Below are 20,408 nucleotides of genomic sequence, written 5' to 3'. Positions count from 1 at the left end.
AGCAAAGAAAACTTACTGCTAAGCATTTGGATCTAAGTAAATCTGCAGATAAAGCCTTTTAGCTCAAGGGCATATCAGAGGAAACCTGCTTTGAATGAGAGTGTGTTGACAATATTTGGAACTTAGAGCGGAATTATTCCCTAAAGAAAACGCCTGAAATGAAAGGTCTTTGGATTTTCCCCAGTGGAGGAGATATTGGTTCTGAAAGACATGCCTTGAAGTCCATTGTAATGAGGTGGAGGTCATGGCTAAACTACATTTTAGAGCGGCTGCTGTTTCTGCTGCCGTTTGTTTGTGGTGTGGGCGCCCGTGGCTGCTGGGTCTGGTGCAGGGGGGTGGCTGATGTTGTGACTGGTGGCAGCGCGCGCACGTGGTGGTTGTCGGGGCTGACAAACTGTGTATATGTATGTATATGTGTGTGTATGTATGTATGTATATATGTGTATGTGTGTGTATGTGTACATGTGTATGTGTATGTATATAGATATGTATGTATATTTCTGGGGGTACGTTCTGGGCCTGCCTGTCAGGTGGGGGTCGGCGCCTCAGGCTACTGCATCCGGACTGCGTGTCTGGAGCTCCTGGGTCCCACCGTCCATCCCTTCGGGTGCCCGTCTTGGTTGGGGCCTGCTGGGTCTAGTCCCTGCGTCTACTGTGGTAGCTTGGTGCTGCAAGGTTTTCCGAGGTGCTGCGAGTCGGCCAGTTGTTGGGGTAGTGACCTTGTGTGTCAGCATGTCTGTGATCTTCTTTTAATTCTTTTTTTTAAAATATATTTATTTATTTATTTATTTTTTATTTTTTTAATATATTTTATTAATATAATTTTTGTAATTTTTTTATTATTTTTTCCCCTACCTCAGGGGGGGGACTCGGCGGGGAGGTTGCTGGTTGTTCCATCTCCATCGTTGGGGTCCCTGCGGGTGGGGTGGGTGGTTCCCGTGGCCCCGTGCTGGGTGGTCCTGTGGCGGCCGACTTGGGTGGGGTGGCCGGGGGCTGGCCTCGCCGCGCTCTCCGGGGGTGGGAGGTGGGCGGTCTTCCCGTTTCATCAAACATATATTAATGTTGTTGCCCTAGGGTAAACTGGGTATAACACATGGCACACTGACAAAGCTTAACCTATTGTTACTTTAACAATCTACAAGGTTAATGTACGTTGCTTCTCTTTTTTCCCCTCCATTTTTCTGCATTCTTTCGTTTCTCTAGTTATCATTATGTATTGTTGCATTTGAACAACTGTATTGTTGATAATAAAAGTAAAGTATTGGTATTGTTTATTATCAATAGCACTATTTCTATTGGTATTTGTATTGCTCCATTTTTAGTGTAATAATGCTCATTGTCATTTCTGTATTATTTTTTATTTTCGCTAACTGCTTATTTGCTATTACTTTTACCATCATATTTGTACATGTCGTATTTGCTGATGTTGCTCTGTTGTTGTTGTGTTTGCTGTTGTTGTTTTTGTCTCTCTGTCCAATCCCCCTCTTGTCCCCACAATTCCACCCTCTGTCTTCCTTTTTTTCTCTTTCTATCCCCTCCTGCTCCGGCCCGGCTGCACCAAATGATAATATAAATACATTTAATAAAGTCAAATACAAGTAAGGCAACAAGAGAAGTATCCTACACTTCTCTTTTGTAAAGTAAATCTAAACAGCCGATATGGGCATCTACATCAACTATATGATTTGCCTGAGAAGCTGGACAGGACACAAAAAAAAAAAAAAAAGTAAATCTGCAGATAAAGCCTTTTAGCTCAATGGCATATCAGAGGAAACCTGCTTTGAATGGGAGTGTGTTGACAATATTTGGAACTTAGAGCGGAATTATTCCCGAAAGAAAACGCCTGAAATGAAAGGTCTTTGGATTTTCCCCAGTGGAGGAGATATTGGTTCTGAAAGACATGCTTTGAAGTCCATTGTAATGAGGTGCAGGTCATGGTAAAACTACATTTTAAGGTGGTATCCTTACCACCTTTACCATGAATTGATTAACGTGGACCCCGACTTAAACAAGCTGAAAAACTTATTCGGGTGTTACCATTTAGTGGTCAATTGTACGGAATATGTACTGTACCGTGCAATCTACTAATAAAAGTTTCAATCAATCAATCAATCAATGCAACAATCTGACTTCTGATTGGCCAATGTTTCTTTGTCATTGGTCCAAATTTCATCTAATCTTCATAGAAACGTTACCAAAAGTACAGTGGCAGCATAAATAATCTGTTCTCGTGTCAATCTGTTGCTGTACAGGTACTTCTCGTCATATTAAGTGCAAAAAGAAAACAATGGTAAGACAGTCTTCCTTAAACGAAACGCACCTCCTGTAATTTCATTTGTACACGTTCCTGTTTTCTATACCTTTTGTACCTTACCTAATTTGGGTCACGCTGAAAGGGTGACTTTGGGTGAGAGATGGTGTACACCCTGGACTGGTCGCCAGCCAATCCCAGTCCTAATGATCATATAAATGTAAGAAGACGTTAACCACTGTTATTAACAGGGGCGGGTCGTGCGTTTCCCACCTAGGCCTTCAGTGACGTCCGACTTCAAAGATTACCTCTCAAAATACCATAATTGATGTCACCACATGACCATTGCTGGAGAAATACTATACAGGAACACATTTACGCCCTACTGGGCATTGAACAGTATACAAAACAGGTTATTTTCTTGCGCATTTAAAAATCAATTAAAACGCCTCAGCGATTCAAACATATCTTATGTGGTACTGTCAAAATTAAAATGGCAAAAAACATTAAAAGTGAAAACATTTAATATTCAACTCACAATTAGTAGCACCTATTTGATCCTTTGTCGTCGGCTTATTCAAGTGGAAATGGCGGGCATTTCCCTATTATATCGGTTGGCCGACATGGTCTCACAAGATGTAGTTTCTCTTTAAATATCCTTCTTGAAAATGGCCTTGCAAATATACGTATATCTGCCACCTAATCAACGTTTTTTTCTGCTTCTCTGCTATCCCGGTATGGCTACGGCGCAACACTTCCTGCTTCCTGCTATATTGAAACTTGTGAATGGATACTCACTTTGGAGTGACAAGTAAGTATCCAATCACAGTCTCGTTAACATCAGGCTACCTAGATAGGCTACTGTCAACAACTTGTGATCTGATTGGCTTTCGCAACTGTCTCTCAACTCATGTCTATGTGCATAATATGTCATGAAGAGAATATGAATACTTTTAGATATTTAGGGAAAGTAAATACAAAAATAATTGTCTCTTTAATTATGATCATGATTTCTGGTTATGTTAGGCCAGCAGACAAGGCCTTGCTGGCCCTGATGGCACACCACTGGTTAATAATAATGATAAAAAACGTCTACGTTAACTTTAATGCATCCTTCGCATTTCACTTTTTTTCTTTTTTAATTGTCAGAACCGTAAAAAGAACTTTTCCACTGTAAATAATTAAGATAAAACAGTCTTCCTTCCTTGTGGTCAATATCGGTGTTTCTTAACCACAGGGCCCATTTTTGGGCCGCAAGGGCACCCATAGTGTTTCCGGCACAAAATATCTGTTTCTCATTGTGGTCCAAATACACTTTTCCACCACTCCACTTTTGCACCTGTCACTCAGTCAACTGACAGACGCAGTCTTGAGAAAATGTCATGGAGATATTTTTTTAGTGCAAAAATGATGACCGAAGCGATGACAGAGTTGTGACTGTTATTGTTTACTTGTCACATAAATTTAGAGCAACTTTAGGCTCTGACATGGAAAATGTGTTTACATTTTTTTATGTAGAGCTTATAAGGCTGTATTTTCATTTGAATTTTGATTTTATTAACAATTTATTTAGGAACCATATCTCATATTTATTTATTATTATCATCGATTTAGTTAGAATGTATTTATTTTAGTACTGCATAATTGTATGCAAATTCATTTTTCATCAGTCCTTTGTTTGCAGTATACTGACTGGATTTATTTGTAATTAATCTGATCCAAACGTTGTTCGGCATGTTGTTATTTGTGCTGGTTTATGTGTTGAATAAATAATGGTCTTTGTGGTTAATAATTTCATATTTTTTAACATGGTTTAGACCTGCTAAAATTTAAGAAGGTTAGAATGAAAATTGAGTACTATTAAGATACTATCTAGAGTAAAATTACTAATTCAGTGTTCATATTTGAGTGGGCCACAGGCCCGATCTGTACTGGCAAAGTTGGGCCCTGGGGTCAAAATGTCAAGATAAATAATGTATTGGATATGCTTTGGTGTAAATTTTTCCCCACAGTTAGATTTTTAACCCTCTTTCTTAGTATGCCTACAAAACGGTTATTTTGGGGAGGCGGTCCATTTAGATTCAGAATGAACTCCTCCACGCATTTCCAGACACGGTCGAAAATTAACTTCATAGCATATTTTACTCCTTGTGGAACATCGCTATGGTTAGATCACAATAATACTTGATTCACGTCTATATTCATGTGGTAAGCCAAACACAGCTCGATTGAAAACTTCACAATTTTTCACTGTAAGTACAAACCCCAAAACGAGTGAAGTTGGCACGTTGTGTAAATCGTAAATAAAAACAGAATACAATAATTTGCAAATCCTTTGCAACCAATATTCAATTGAATAGACTGCAAAGACAAGATACTTAACGTTGGAACTGGTAAACTTTGTTATTTTTTTGCAAATATTAGCTCATTTGGAATTTGATGCCTGCAACATGTTTCAAAAAAGCTGGCACAAGTGGCAAAAAAAACTGAGAAAGTTGAGGAATGCTCATCAAACACTTATTTGGAACATCCCACAGGTGAACAGGCTAATTGGGAACAGGTGGGTGCCATGATTGGGTATAAAAGCAGCTTCCATTAAATGTTCAGTCATTCACAACCAAGGATGGGGCGAGGGTCACCACTTTGTGAAGAAATGCGTGAGCAAATTGTCCAACAGTTTAAGAACAACATTTCTCAACCAGCTATTGCACCATCCACGGTCCGTAATATCATCAAAAGGTTCAGAGAATATGGAGAAATCACTGCACGTAAGCGATGATATTACGGACCTTCGATCCCTCAGGCGGTACTGCATCAAAAAGCGACATCGGTGTGTAAAGAATATCACCACATGGGCTCAGGAACACTTCAGAAAACCACTGTCAGTACCTACAGTTTGTCGCTACATCTGTAAGGGCAAGTTAAAACTTTACTATGCAAAGCGAAAACCATTTATCAACAACACCCAGAAATGCTGCCAGCTTCGCTTGACCCGAGCTCATCTAAGATGGACTGATGCAAAGTGTAAACGTGTTCCGTGGTCTGACGAGTCCACATTTCAAATTGTTTTTGGAAACTGTGGACGTCGTGTCCTCCGGACCAAAGAGGAAAAGAATCATCCGGATTGTTCTAGGCGCAAAGTTGAAAAGCCAGCATCTGTGATGGTATGGGGGTGTATTAGTGCCCAAAACATGGGTAATTTACACATATGTGAAGGCACCATTAATGCTGAAAGGTACATACAGGTTTTGGAGCAACATATGTTGCCATCCAAGCAACGTTATCATGGACGCCCCTGCTTATTTCAGCAAGACAATGCCAAGCCACGTGTTACAACAGTGTGGCTTCATAGTGAAAGAGTGCGGGTACTAGACTGGCCTGCCTGTAGTCCAGAGTTGTCCCCCATTGAAAAAGTGTGGCTCAATATAAAGCCTAAAATACCACAAGGGAGACCCCGGACTGTTGAACAACTTAAGCTGTACATCAAGCAAGAATGGGAAAGAATTCCACCTGAAAAGCTTCAAAAATTGGTCTCCTCAGTTCCCAAACGTTTCCTCAAAAGGAAAGATTAGCCGCTAGAATGGAACCTAGGTAGGTATCCTGGTGATAACAATGTCACCCACTTTTATAGTGAAGTCATTGACTTTCTTAAGGTTGATGTGGGACCCAAACAGGATGGATTCAGTTTTACCCAAGTGTATGGATAGCTTGTTGTCAGCGAGCCAGGTGCAAGTTCTACAGAGTTCAGCACTGAGGATTTTCTCCACCTGCGACTTGTCCTTGCCGGATACCAGCAGGGCAGAGTCATCCGCAAACAAGAACAATTCACAGTCACATGCCGATGACAAGTCGTTTATGTATATTAGGAACAGTAAAGGCCCCAATATACTGCCTTGGGGGACTCCACAGCTCACTGAGAGAGAGAGGGGGGGGGGGGGGGGGGCACGCTGCCGTACACCTCTACCACCTGTTTCCTCCCCTCCAAGTAAGATTGCATCCAGCTCGATGAGGTTTTGTTAAATCCGATTGCTCTGAGCTTATCCAACAGTATAGCGTGGTTAACGGTGTGAAAGGCCTTCTGAAGGTCCAGCATGACCATGCCACAGTATTTGCCCGCGTCCACCTCATGTTTGATGTGGTCGGTCAGATAGAGAAGGCATGTGTCAGTGGAGTGGTTAGTTCTGAAGCCGGATTGCAATTTGTACATGAGTTTATTAGTGGCAAGGTAACTATCGACCTGTTCATAAACAATTTTTTCCATTACTTTCGAAATGGAACTGAGAATAGAAACAGGTCGGTAGTTGCCAGGTTCCAATTTGCTTCCTTTTTTAAAGAGGGGAGTTACTCTTACTATCTTAAAATCTTTTGGTACTTGGCCTTGTGAAATTGAGAGGTTTATTATGTGCGTGAGGAATTTGGAGGGAATATTATCAAGGCCGGTGGCCTTGTTTGGGTGGAGCGCGCTCAATTTTTCAATCAGTTGTGACCATTTCTAATTTGAAATCATTGTTGGATACTCCTAGCTTTCTGTAGAAGGCTTTAATGTGTTCTACACCAAAGCGACCAGAGTGGTGGGACAGCTTGTTGACAAGGGTTGCGGCTATGCTGGTGAAAAATATGTTAAGTCTGCTAGCTACCTCCATTTTGTCTGTAATGAGGGAGTCACCCTCCTTGATGCTGATGTTGGTAAGTCTGGTTTTAAGTTTTTGGCTGCAACCGGGAAGCTGGTTGTTGAGAATTTACCAGAGCTCACGTGGCTTATTTGTGTTTTCCTCTATTTTGTCGTTAATGTAATTTTTTTTAAAGAATTTAGTCAGGTTGGTTGACTTATTTCTTAATTTATTGCATTGCTTTTTGAGAGTTGAAAGGAGTGATTTGAGGTTTTTATTATTGGGTTGTTTATCTACTTCTACATCTAAAGTTTAGTAAGAAGCATACAGTATGTCATGAAAGATTTGGGTCAAATTCCGAATGAGCCACATTTGTTGTCCTTCAATCCAGATGTTAATAAGCTACTACAGTCAAGGCTGTCGCTATTGTTTAATAGGCCTCCATCGTGTCATAATGAACTTCACAGCTGCATCGTTGACTTGTTCACTTGTGATTAAATAACTGGATTCCTTCATACATTTGTTATGTAGCACAGCGTGGGGATTTTAAACATCAAATACAAGACACCACTTTATTTGTCGCCATGGAGGCGAGGATTAGTGATTTAGAAGTAGCTGCTGAGGCAGGACGTTAGCTGCTAGCTAGCCAACCATGTCTTAAAGCACCTCTTTCAGTGGGCGTTTCAGTGTTATAGCTTCACCTTTATCGTTAGTTTTTAAGCCAAAGTGCGTCTGTTCTCCCTTTTCTGTCTACACGCTGTGTCTGCTTGTAAGTACTCCGTGATTGTGCGCTACCGAACATGCTCGTCTGCTCGTAAACCAGCAATGACACAACGTGACGACGGGGTGTGGCGGACCGGTACTTTTCAGAGGCGGTATAGTACCGAATATGATTCATTAGTATCGCGGTACTATACTAATACCGGTATACCGTACAACCCTAGTCTCAAGTAAATATCTCTTTCTAAAAATACTGCACAGCCCCAATCAAAACACTGCTGGAGTTCGCTCGCGCTCACCTAATTTTGAGGAGGAAGAACCATTGGAGAAACGAACCGCGGTGTGGACCAAATCATTTTTAAGAAGGGCCCAGGGGGGTTGTAATTATTAAAATTAGAATACTGTTTATCTTGTGGCTTTGTTTTATTTTGGATTCATTCGCATTAATATATATTAGTTCAGTGTATGCATAATAATTTTGTCGTAGAGGCTACTGGGGGCTGTGTGTGGGCCCTAGCGGACTGTGGGCCCTTAGAATGGTCATCACCTTTCTCCCTTATACGACGGCCCTGATAACACAAGAGTGGTGTGATTTTTGAGGCAGAGATCCCCTCCAACATTGCGATAAAAAGCTAAAATAGTAGTCCACAAGGGAAGTGTAAACAGCTTAAATTCATAAGGCAGAGGTTTAATTATTGTGATTGTATAAATTCTACTCATCTACCAGCCTCAGTTCTACCTCTTCCACCACTTACTTTCACCAAAGCAACTTAATACATTTTGGAAGGAGAAGCGTTAAATTAATCAGTCAAGGGTTGAGCTAGACATCTGGGGCCTCATTTATAAAACTCTTTGTGGATTCCAGCGCTGAACATTTTGTACTCACAAACCACAAAAAATATTCAGATTTATAAAACCATGCTGTGTGTGCACTTGTAAGCAGTCTTCTTATACAGGTATAAATACCACTTGCAGGTCCACCTTCTTCCCACTGCTCCTCCCACTATCAAAAGCTTTTAAGGATCACGTGTTGAAGGATTGGTTATGATTTATTCTATAATAATTAATTGTGGGTTTTTATACACTTCCTTGGCTTGGCATGTCATGGCATGGCTTCATGGCTTCTTTACCAGAATCAACACATTTTAGGCCAACAAAACCAAAGCACCAAAGCTGCATTAAATTTGAAAATGATGGTGGAAACTGCTCCCACAGGAAGTCACGTATGTGTGCTTGCACATGGTGTGTGTGCTGTCCCCGCGCTGTAGTACTGCAATTTGAGGTGCTTGTAGTTAGTGCATGCTGCTTCTGCTTGCTCTGCAGTTGGCTAATCCTCCCTGCGGAAAAGCCGAGTGATAAGACGAGTGCGTAGGTCTCCTCCTGGGGGGACGTAGCCTCTCCACCGCCAAAACTCCTGCAGTGCCACGTCGTGACCACACACGGAAACTGGAACCTTGCGTTTCCAGGCTAAACTGAAGAGGATTTCAGAGAAGCAGTGGGCCACTGGCATATGGACATGCTCTGTCGCCCGCTGACCACTGCCCCATATATTGGTTAAATAGAATACTAAGCCTAACCTTTTTCTCAGTTGGCATAGAGTGAAGTGCCAGAGGTTGCCTCCGACAGTAGGGGAGATTCTTCATTTGTAGGGCGGTATAGCTCGGTTGGTAGAGCGGCCGTGCCAGCAACTTGAGGGTTGCAGGTTCGATCCCCGCTTCCGCCATCCTAGTCACTGCCGTTGTGTCCTTGGGCAAGACACTTTACCCACCTGCTCCCAGTGCCACCCACACTGGTTTGAATGTAACTTAGATATTGGGTTTCACTATGTAAAGCGCTTTGAGTCACTTGAGAAAAAGCGCTATATAAATGTAATTCACTTCACTTCACTTCACAATTCACTACAGCTATAGCCCGACTTAAGCTGGGCAGTCCCCTGCAAATTTGGTGCTGTCCTGCCACAGCCTACCTGCTTCATTGGTTGCATGAAGCTGATAGATTTATCCTGACTAGTGGGCTGTAAATTTTCGCACCAAGTAAAACAAACCAAACCTATCAAGCAACGACTCCAGCATTACCTCTGGGATGCTAGAATGTCGTAACCATGACGCCCGGGCTGACGAAGGACCCACTTGGCATAAATGATGTTCAGAAGACTGTAGTTATTAACAATGAACTCCTAAAGAGGCAAATAGACATTTCAACCATTCAAAAAACCTGACTCTATTCATCCGGCTCACTAACAAAAGGGCAAGCCTCCTACTGAAACCAGGGAATACACAATAAAGAAAACTCTACTGAGAGCAATATTACCACCTACAGGTGGTTCAGAGAGGATATTAACTTTCTGCCTGAACACAACCATGGGACCTGTTCACCTGGTGAGTGTTGATGCACCAACATTCAGCTCCTCCAAAGAAATAAAGGACAACTTCTACAATCCGCTTGACACAGTAATAAAAAATATCTCCAAACAAAAGCAGCTTTATCTCCTCCCGCGCCTACCTCAAGACAGCTCTGTCTAACGGTGATGGGATGTCTCACAATATAGCATCCATAGTACAACTCTAAAGGTCTTTGGCAGAAAACAAAGGAGGTCCTATAATTGCTTCGAAGCCAATGCATCTGTATTGACTCCAATACTGTAAGAAAAAACAAATTGCTCTTACCAACTACAAACAAATGCTATCCAACAGGTCCTTATATATCCTCAGGATATCAAGCAAGAAACTCCAGCTAGCCTCCCGACACTGTGCCAACAGCTACTGACTACAGCTTTGCAATAACATCCAGCGAGCTGCTGATTCTGGTAACATTAAAAGGTATGTATGATGACATCAAAAAGCGCTCAGACCATCACATCAAACAATCATCTTCAGGAGAAATCATTTCTAACTGTGATGACTGCCAGTGAAAACACCATCTCTGATGCAGCACTCTGTCATGTTGAACATCAACCTCAGAAGAACTGGACATGGAACCAACACCTGTGGAGCTCACGAACGCTGCATCCCCGATAAATCACAAAGCAGCAATGGGATCACATCTGAAGTCCTTAAATGTGGAAAGCCTGCTCTCTTTGACCATCTCCACAAGCTCCTTTGCTTGTGTTGGGAGAGAAGGTGCTGTCCCACAGGACATAAAGGACTCCACCATTGTCAACTTGTACTTGGCGGAGGCGGTCGCATTCCCACCCTCTCTGTCTCTCCCTGCTTGCGCTCTATGTCTTGTCTTTTCTTATACTTTTTAAGAAACCTATTTTTCTGCGCTGTCCTCCGATATCTGAACACCTAACATGGAATTGATAAGCTGGACTCTTGACTCTTGACGTGGAAGACATCTGCCTATTTGGAACCAAGATCGCTGGGCTTCTGCTGATTGGGCTGAGCATTGCTTTGGTGTATCATCAAATTTGGTAGACTATGGCAGTCGTTCAAGGAGCCCAAAGGCTTCCCGTGGCAAAGGAAGGAATGGGTCGAGCTGTGGGAACACAATGTGGTGATTTCTGAACTGAATCGTAAATTGGATCACATCACTAAAGGGCTTACTGAAATGGGAAAATTTATCAATTTGAGAGCCAGCATGGATGATAAGATCAGGCAAGCCATTGAAATGTCTGCTCGCTTGGAAAACAACAATGCTTATCTACGATGGACGGCTGAGCAGCGCTTTAGATAGCAGTAGCTAACGATCTGTCACTTCACTTCTGTTTGTGTTTGTTTGTTTTGTGTTTATTTCCTGCCAGTGCTCCTATTTGGTTTCCATTTCCTGCATGTCTCCTCTGAGCGCTCGTTTTCCTCAACTGTCCCTGATTGGCAGCCCAGCACACCTGGTTGCAGTTGCCAATCAGGCTGCTACTTATGCCTGCCTGGCCTGTTCCTCATGACTCGAGAATTGACTATGTTAGGACTTTGTTACATGTATGACTGCTTCTTCCTATTTTGAGTTCATATTAAAATCCTCTTACCTGCACATCAATCTCCTGTTTCCTGCATCTTGGGGTCACAACCACTGCAGCAATGCGGGTTCACAACATGTAGCTTTATTAGACCACATTGTAATTTATGAATAAGTATACCGTACAACACAGGAGCAACAGAATCAATGTTGTCATAGCAATATGGCACAAAGCCAGCCAGCATAAATAACGATGAGTTCATTGTAACACACCTTCAGCCGAGTAGTAATGCACTGACCAATAATGATACTTCAAATTAAATTTTTTTGTGGAGTAAATAAAAACTACAACAGGAAGTTTACAGAGGTGTTTATTAAAGCATTTACTGTAGTTTAAGTCATGCAACCCCACCCACTGAAAGGCCTCCAAATATTGCAAGCCCACTCTAACCCCATTAAAAATCCACGGTGTGCTTTTGAATTGTTTGCTCAAATCAAATGTGTAACCAGTAACCCATTCTTTGCAGCTTTGTGGCCGAGTCAGAGCGGGAGAAGCTGGAGTGGATGGAGGCCATTCAGGAGTCCATTGCAGAGACGTTGTCTGACTACGAGGTGGCCGAGAAGATTTGGTTTAACGAGGCCAACAGGATCTGTGCCGACTGCCGTGCCCCACAGCCTGAGTGGGCATCGATCAACCTGGGCGTGGTCATCTGTAAGAAGTGTGCAGGTGGGATTGAAGCGTGTTCTATCCATCTACACTATCTACACTTCCCTCCCTCTTTATCTCTTCATGCCTAAGAGCCAGAACTTTTAATGCGATTCTTCACCTCACCTCAGCAAAGCCCATGTAATTGGTAGCCATCAGATATCCAACATCCCTCCTCAAACACCCTTAAATGATTTCATTTGCTGGGCTGTTTAATATTACATTTGGTCGACACGCTTGGTGAGAGAGGAGGAGGCTCTCCTTTAAATTAGACGGTGATCCGCTCGGAATACCAATGCTTTGCCTCACTTATAATTAGCGCTCTGATGTCACAGACAATAAAGAGAAGTGCTGAACAAGAGGAAGAGGGAAGAAGTAATGAGAAAGCTAATGGTAAAAATGATCCCAGACTGGCTTTTCTTCTTCTTCTTCTTCGTCTTGGAGCAAGACTGAATGAATTTTAATAGCCTGTCGCTTCACTCGCTGATGCGGACAGAGCTCCTACTCGCACATTTTTATTAGTTGCATTGACTTAAAGGACTTTTAGAGTCCATTATGTTCCACTACGTGCAGAAAGAAAATATGTGCGCTCTGGAATCTAACCCTAGAACATATATACCCGATATAATAGGAGGGTGCCCAGTTGGATACATTGTGGTCACTACCTACTAGTTGCTGACAAGTATGTGGAGAACTGTAATGAGCTGTAAACAAAACAAAAACATTTAAATAATAATTGTATTATTACCACAAATGTTCTAATTATAGCCGTTTTTAAAATGATTTTTATTATTATTATTATAGCATTTATTTACCTTAAATGCTACTGAAATATCAAATTGTATTTGATAAAATTTGGATTTGATTTGGATTTGTGGTGCGTGAGCAATTGAAAATTTAGGTTTCTTTGTCCACACAGTGCAACACTTCTCCTTTGCATAGAGTTGATAATGTTCAAGTCTTTGGAACATTGGTCCAGTCCTCTTCAATGGTTGTCTTATTTGCTATTCAACAGAACCTCAAACATGGTCAATGGGTGGCATATCTGGGGATAAGAACTGGGGTGTTTTTTGTTTTTTATCTGTCCATTGTAAATGCCATCAATAAAATGCACCCGTGTTGTTGTTCATAACCCAATCCCACTCCATCCGTGGTTCACCCACACAACGCTGTCTGCCATCTTCCCTTAACAGTGAAACTGTGGATGGTCTGGGAAGAGAACACCTCTCCATCGAATGTTAGCATCTTTCCACTGAAGTCGTTTAGATGGAGACCAGGGTGAAGACGACGAGCATGCATATGAGTTTCCTGTTTGTGTGTTGAAATTCTTTAGTTGTGCAAACCAATTGTTGCCCTAGCTGTCTGGGTGGCTGGTGTCAGACATCTTGTAGGTGAAGATGTGGAGGTCCTGGGCTGGTGTGGTTTCAAGTGGTGTACGATTGTGAGGCCGGTTGGATGTACTGCCAAATTCTATGAAACACTATTGGAAACGACTTATGGTAGAGAAATGAACATTTAATTCATGGGCAAAAGCTTTACATGCCAATTGCATGCTTCCTCAACACTGGCAACATGTGGCATTGTGGTGTGTAATAAAACTGCATATTTTTTGTGTGGCTTTTATTGTGGCCAGCCGAAAGCTGGCTAATCAGCATCTTGATATGCCAATCCTCTGAAGGGGAAGAATAATTTCTGCAAAGGATTAGTGTTCACTAACAAGGTTTAGGCAGATTTGTGAGCAATATTAGAGAGACATATAGACCCTGCATAGTAAAAGGTTTATATTTTTGAGTTCAGTCTCATGAAAAACAGGCGCAAATATAAAAGTGGTGGATATATAAATGTTTTTTAGTATTATTGTTAATAGTATTTGCATTAGTAGTTGTAGTAAAACACTGATGAATGTGTACTGGTTGCTAGAACTACAACATCACTAATAATATTTGCTCCCGCTGGTGACAAATAGTGTCATATGATAGTATCGTATTATATTATAGTATTTCTTTTTAAAAATGCCATGTAGTAAGACAGCAGTCCTTGTGATCCATGCTTCAGCACAGTGAGATAATAGTACTAGTAGGAAGGAGGACAGCTTGCATAGCATTGTCACTGCAGTCACTGGGAAAGTTTTTAATTGGGGGTGAAAAGTGTGGCAGCTTGGTCTTTTTTTGTGGGCTAGCCGTTGTGATGGGAATGCGCTTTTTTTGTGTTTTGTTGTGGCTCACCAGGGGAAAGATGAACACATTTGGTTATTCATAGTATATGTGAGGCACCCTGTACCGGCTTCCGTTTTCTCGACAACAAGCCTTATACAGTAGGCCCTGCGGTGCTGTCCACCTTGTAGCGCCATCATAAAGCTCTCGAATCTGTGTCAAGTCATGCCACCGCTGCTCTATTTCAATTCGAAATAATCCGCCGTTACTCATAGGACAATATTTCACACATGCAGTGTGGTTCGTGTTATATGTTTTATTCACGAGTGTGCTCTCTTCGGCCATAAGCAACCCCACAAGCCACCCCACTCTCCGCCCAAATAAACAGGCCAACCAACAAACACAATTAATTACTCATGATTCATTAGCAATTAATGACCCCCTCGTTCTGCGCTTTCATTTCCAATTAAGGAGCGCTAAGGGGACTCAAGATGTCTGCTCTGTAAGCTCCTTCGTGCTTGTTGAGTTGTGTTTTTCTTCTTGTTGGCGACAGGGCAGCACCGCTCCCTCGGCCCCAGTATCTCCAAGGTGCGCAGCTTGAAGCTGGACAGCAGCATCTGGAGCAATGAGCTCGTGGAGGTAGGAAAATCACCAAAGTCCTCCTGGGGCCATCACTACCGACTACTACCAGCCTTTTAAATGGGTAAATGGTAAATGGGTTATACTTGTATAGCGCTTTTCTACCTTCAAGGTACTCAAAGCGCTTTGACACTATTTCCACATTCACACACACATCACCCATTCACACACACATCACCCATTCACACACTGATGGCTGGAGCTGCCATGCAAGGTGCTAACCACGACCCATCAGGAGCAAGGGTGAAGTGTCTTGCTCAAGGACACAACCCACAAGGCTTTATGGTAAGATAGTATGGAAAAAAACAACATCAACCATATAAAGCAGGGCTATCCAACTGGCAGCCCAGGGACCAAAAATGTGTCCCAGGAATGACACCATAGAGTTCAGTTCAAAACTTGGAAGGCAACATTTTTTTCATAAAAAATGTTCATAAAGCACTGGAGTGCTCCTGGTGTAAAAAAGAACTTGGACCACTGTAAAGACATTGTCAGATCCTTGCATTAACATTTTAACCTTGTTAGCAAACATTGAACACAGGTAGGGATGATGTTTGATAAGAAATTATCGAGTTTGAGCCTATTATCGAATCCTCTTATCGAACCGATTCCTTATCGATTCTCTTATCGAGTCCAGATAGGTTGTTGTATATGGAAAAAAACACAGAAAATAATTGGTTTAACAAAAGCTCACTTTTATTATATAAGAAAACAATTTAATCTAATAAATAAATAAATATTAACTGTTACCCCCCTAATAAAATACAATAAAATAAATACATATTGACTGTTGTTACCCAAAGTATATTAAGTGGGAATTTTCAGAAAAACAAATATATACAGTAACACAAAAACAACCTGTCTCTGTGATCACTATAGGTGTATAAATAATAATATAGTGTTAAATAAAATCAGTCCCTTGGGCACAAAACTGAAAATAATACAGCTCTCCAAAAAGTGCACTTCTGCTGCTATTTGACATAACTGTTTGTTATGATGCTTTGACATTTTTGCACTTTATTTCTTTATTGAAAGAAACTTCTATGAAGAGAAAAGTAGTTTGCAAATGTGGTTACAATGCTAAAAAATGGAAAGTTAAAGCTAAAAAAATAAATACACTTTATTGAGTTAACATTATTTCTTTATAGGGGGAAAGATGTTATGAGCTAGGCTAGGGAATATAACAACTACACTACCCAGCATGCAACGGGAGTGACGAGCATGCGCGGTGGCCCCGAAAAGTGTTGTTGCATGTCGTCACCAAGCAGCTAAGAATGAGGTTATGAGCACGCTGTGAAAGTAAACGTCAAGAACTTGTCAAGACTAGGTCTTTGGCGTGGTTTGCTCTCCCGTGGTGCAAAAGAATTGGAACGGACGTGGCGTGCAGGTAAAGACATAGTTTAATTATTACTATAAACTCAAACAAAAGGTACAAACAAAAGGCGCTCACAGCGGAGGTAAAAAACTTGACTAGGAAAAAACAAAAGGCGCGCACAATGGCGGAGAACTATGAACATTAAACAAAAACTTACGTGACAAGGAACTGTGAACATGGCATGAATGTGTGATGTCGCCAGGACGAACAACAGAAACAGAAAAGCCTATATAGTGACATGATAAGTGAAAACAGGTGCGTGACTAACTGTGAACAGGTGCGTGACATGACTGTGAAAACGTGAGACAGGTGTGTGTGAGTCCAAACGTGGAACAGGTGAAACTAATGGTTGCTATGGTGACAAACAAAACCAGGAAGTGAAACAAGGAACTAAGGAAATGTCCAAAAAACAAAACAGCACATGGCCAAACAAAAACATGAACACAGACATGACAGAACCCCCCCCTTACGGACAGATCCCAGATGTCCAAAAACAAAAAACAGGATCAAGAGTCATGGGAGGGGGGGCGGGGGACATGGCGGTGGGTCGCCAGACCAGGTGTCCCCGAATCCACCGGGGCAGGATCAGGTGGCGGCGACGCGTAGATCGCCGCTGTACCTGACGAGTTGGGCGACCCGGGAATGGCCATATCCATGGCCGATGAGGTGGGCGCACTTGGCGTGGCGGACGACCAGGCTGTGGCCACCTTCGTGGCAGACGAGGAGGCAGGCGCGTCGTCATCATGGCAGGCGGCGAAGTTTGGCGTGGCGCGTCAGGCGGCGAAGCTTGGCGTGGCGCGTCAGGCGGCGAAGCTTGGCGTGGCGCGTCAGGCGGCGAAGCTTGGCGTGGCGCGTCAGGCGGCGAAGCTTGGCGTGGCGGGTCTTGGTCTTGGCGTGGGTCTTGGTCTTGGCGAGGGTCTTGGTCTTGGCGAGGGTCTGGGTCTTGGCGAGGGTCTGGGTCTTGGTCTTGGACTTGGTCTTGGTGTTGACATGGTTGGTCTTGGACTTGGCGTGGTTGGTCTTGGTGTGGTTGGTCTTGGTCTTGGACTTGGCGTGGCGGTGCTTGGACTTGGTCTTGGTCTTGGTCACTTGGCGGGTCTTGGTCTTGGTCACTTGGCGGGTCTTGGTCTTGGTCACTTGGCGGGTCTTGGTCTTGGTCACTTGGCGGGTCTTGGTCTTGGTCACTTGGCGGTTCTTGGTCACTTGGCGGTTCTTGGTCTTGGTCACTTGGCGGGTCTTGGTCTTGGCTTTGGTCTTGGCGTGGGGCAGCCACGGGCGGCACTTGGCGGCGTGGGGCAGCCACGGGCGGCACTTGGCGGCGTGGGGCAGCCACGGGCGGCACTTGGCGGCGTGGGGCAGCCACGGGCGGCACTTGGCGGCGTGGGGCAGCCACGGGCGGCACTTGGCGGCGTGGGGCAGCCACGGGCGGCACTTGGCGGCGTGGGGCAGCCACGGGCGGCACTTGGCGGCGTGGGGCTGCGACTGGCGGCACTTGGCGGCGTGGGGCTGCGACTGGCGGCACTTGGCGGCGTGGGGCTGCGACTGGCGGCGCTTGGCGGCGTGGGGCTGCGACTGGCGGCGCTTGGCGTGGAGCAGGTACTGGCGGCGCTTGGCGTGGAGCAGGTACTGGTGGCGCTTGGCGTGGAGCAGGTACTGGTGGCGCTTGGCGTGGAGCAGGTACTGGTGGCGCTTGGCGTGGAGCTGGGCGTGGAGCAGGTGGATCTTGGCATGGACGAAAAACTGGTGGTGGTGGTCGTGCTGGTGGCTGTGGCTTGGCAGGTCGAAAGACAGGTGGTGGAGGTCGTGCTGGAGGCTGTGGCTTGGCGTGACGAAAGACAGGTGGTGGTGGTGGCCGAGCTGGAGGCTGTGGCTTGGCATGACGATGCTGACCCACCCCACCTGAACAATTCCCAGCCCTAGCCCCCCCCTCAAGGAGCGGATCCCAGACGCGCTCCCCGCAGTCTGGAACCGTCTTTTGGGGTGGGCGGAGGGGGTTCAGGAGGAGGGCAGAATCCTCCCCTCTAAATTGTCCAAAATGTCTTTCTTCTTGTACCTGGGATCTTGTGGGTGAAAAAAAAAAGTGTGACTTGGGCGTGGCTTGAGTCCTGGGGGGCGGGGAATGGAATTTGGGTGGCTTGGATTGACAGGATCTGATTTCTAAAAACATGTCCTGGTAATGTCTTATCATGTTTTTAGAGTCTTTGGCTGGAGGCGGATGATCAAAAGAAAAAGAGTTCAGAAAAAAAAAATCCTGGTCTGTGATGTCATTTTGGAGCTGTGGAGCTGGCAGCAACCTGCTTCCGCCCGGAGTGGGAGGAGCCTGCGGCAGCGCCGCATGCTGTCCGCTCGCCTTCCCTGATGTCTTTGGTCTGGAGCGGCGCTTCCAGGACTGCGGTGACGCAGCGCCATCCTCGGACCAACTGGAGCTCAATGGCACCAGATTTCCATCTGGCCCCCACATCAGGTCTCTGCGCTTACCGGAGGAATAACGTAGCGTCTCTTCCTCCATCGCGCGGAGGACCTCCCACGTTGCCTCGTCAAAATTGTCCAAATTTTTTGCGGGAGAGCTCTTATGCTGGCGACATCTGTCAAGACTAGGTCTTTGGCGTGGTTTGCTCTCCCGTGGTGCAAAAGAATTGGAACGGACGTGGCGTGCAGGTAAAGACATAGTTTAATTATTACTATAAACTCAAACAAAAGGTACAAACAAAAGGCGCTCACAGCGGAGGTAAAAAACTTGACTAGGAAAAAACAAAAGGCGCGCACAATGGCGGAGAACTATGAACATTAAACAAAAACTTACGTGACAAGGAACTGTGAACATGGCATGAATGTGTGATGTCGCCAGGACGAACAACAGAAACAGAAAAGCCTATATAGTGACATGATAAGTGAAAACAGGTGCGTGACTAACTGTGAACAGGTGCGTGACATGACTGTGAAAACGTGAGACAGGTGTGTGTGAGTCCAAACGTGGAACAGGTGAAACTAATGGTTGCTATGGTGACAAACAAAACCAGGAAGTGAAACAAGGAACTAAGGAAATGTCCAAAAAACAAAACAGCACATGGCCAAACAAAAACATGAACACAGACATGACAGAACTCAGCCAACACGCCTCGTCTGCATTATTTATAATTAGACAGACAACACATATACAGTGTGATTTTGTTTTGTTTACAAGGAAAGAAAAACAAAAGTTAAAAAAGGGAGGTATGTTGTATATATATGTATGTGCTGCGGTTGCTTTAAGAACGTTGTGACAGCTGCCGTAAAGGAGGTGCGTTGCTAGCCTGGTTGCTATGTTTCCGGTTGGTCGTAAAAGTATTCGTCATGTGTTTGTACCCTGCTCAAATCTCTCAGTAAAGTTATTCATTGGATTATACCTTTTGTTTTGAACTTTTTTACACCTTGGAGCGCTTTTTCCCGTCCATTTTTTTCCTGCTTTCGCTATCTGCGCCTAATGACTGAGCTATGTGACGCCATTTCTTGTGATGTCTCACAGGGTATTTCTGGTCGGGACGGGATTCGTTCCCAAGGATTCGAATAAAGAACCAACTCTTTTTCTTTACTATAGTGGTCTCGATAACGGGTACCGGTTCTCAAAAAGGGATTCGAGTCCGAGAACTCGGTTCTTTTCTTATCGAACAACCGGGAAAACCGGTTTCGAGTATCATCCCTAAACACAGGGGTCCAAACTTGTGATTTACATAACTGAAGTGTTCCCCAAGGCACTCATTTAAGTCTTCTTTTTTTTGGAAGTTACATATTTTTTTTGTAATGTGATTTATCTAACTAAGGCAGGGGTCGGCAACCCAAAATGTTGAAAGAGCCATATTGAACCAAAAATAGAAAATAAAAATCTGTCTGGAGCCGCAAACAATTAAAAGCTTTATATTAGTGTTATAATGAAGGCAACACATGATGTAAGTGTCTACATTAGCTATATTAGCCTACTATCAAAGGCTGACGCAAATCTTCGTTGACAGAGAAATGTTGTATTTTAATTTTTATTCTACACATTTTTGCAAAATTGGAAATGATTAGTAAAATGGAGGCT

At 43.7% G+C, this 20,408-nt stretch overlaps 1 protein-coding gene across 3 annotated transcripts in view; it reads left to right on the top strand.

Annotated features, from left to right (window-relative positions):
- arap2 (ArfGAP with RhoGAP domain, ankyrin repeat and PH domain 2) overlaps nt 1–20,408 on the top strand; it is a 275,757-nt gene that overhangs the window by 106,384 nt on the left and 148,965 nt on the right. For all 3 annotated transcript variants that reach the window (XM_062065971.1, XM_062065972.1, XM_062065973.1), the window contains 2 exons: nt 12,003–12,202; nt 14,888–14,973. In XM_062065971.1, coding sequence (XP_061921955.1) covers nt 12,003–12,202; nt 14,888–14,973 — 286 coding nt within the window. The remainder of the gene's footprint in view (nt 1–12,002; nt 12,203–14,887; nt 14,974–20,408) is intronic.

This window comes from Entelurus aequoreus, linkage group LG12, assembly GCF_033978785.1.
Source record: "Entelurus aequoreus isolate RoL-2023_Sb linkage group LG12, RoL_Eaeq_v1.1, whole genome shotgun sequence".
In the NCBI taxonomy this organism is placed as follows: domain Eukaryota; kingdom Metazoa; phylum Chordata; class Actinopteri; order Syngnathiformes; family Syngnathidae; genus Entelurus; species Entelurus aequoreus.
The sequence above is the reverse complement of the archived record's forward strand: the minus strand, read 5'-3'. Positions and strand labels throughout refer to the sequence as shown.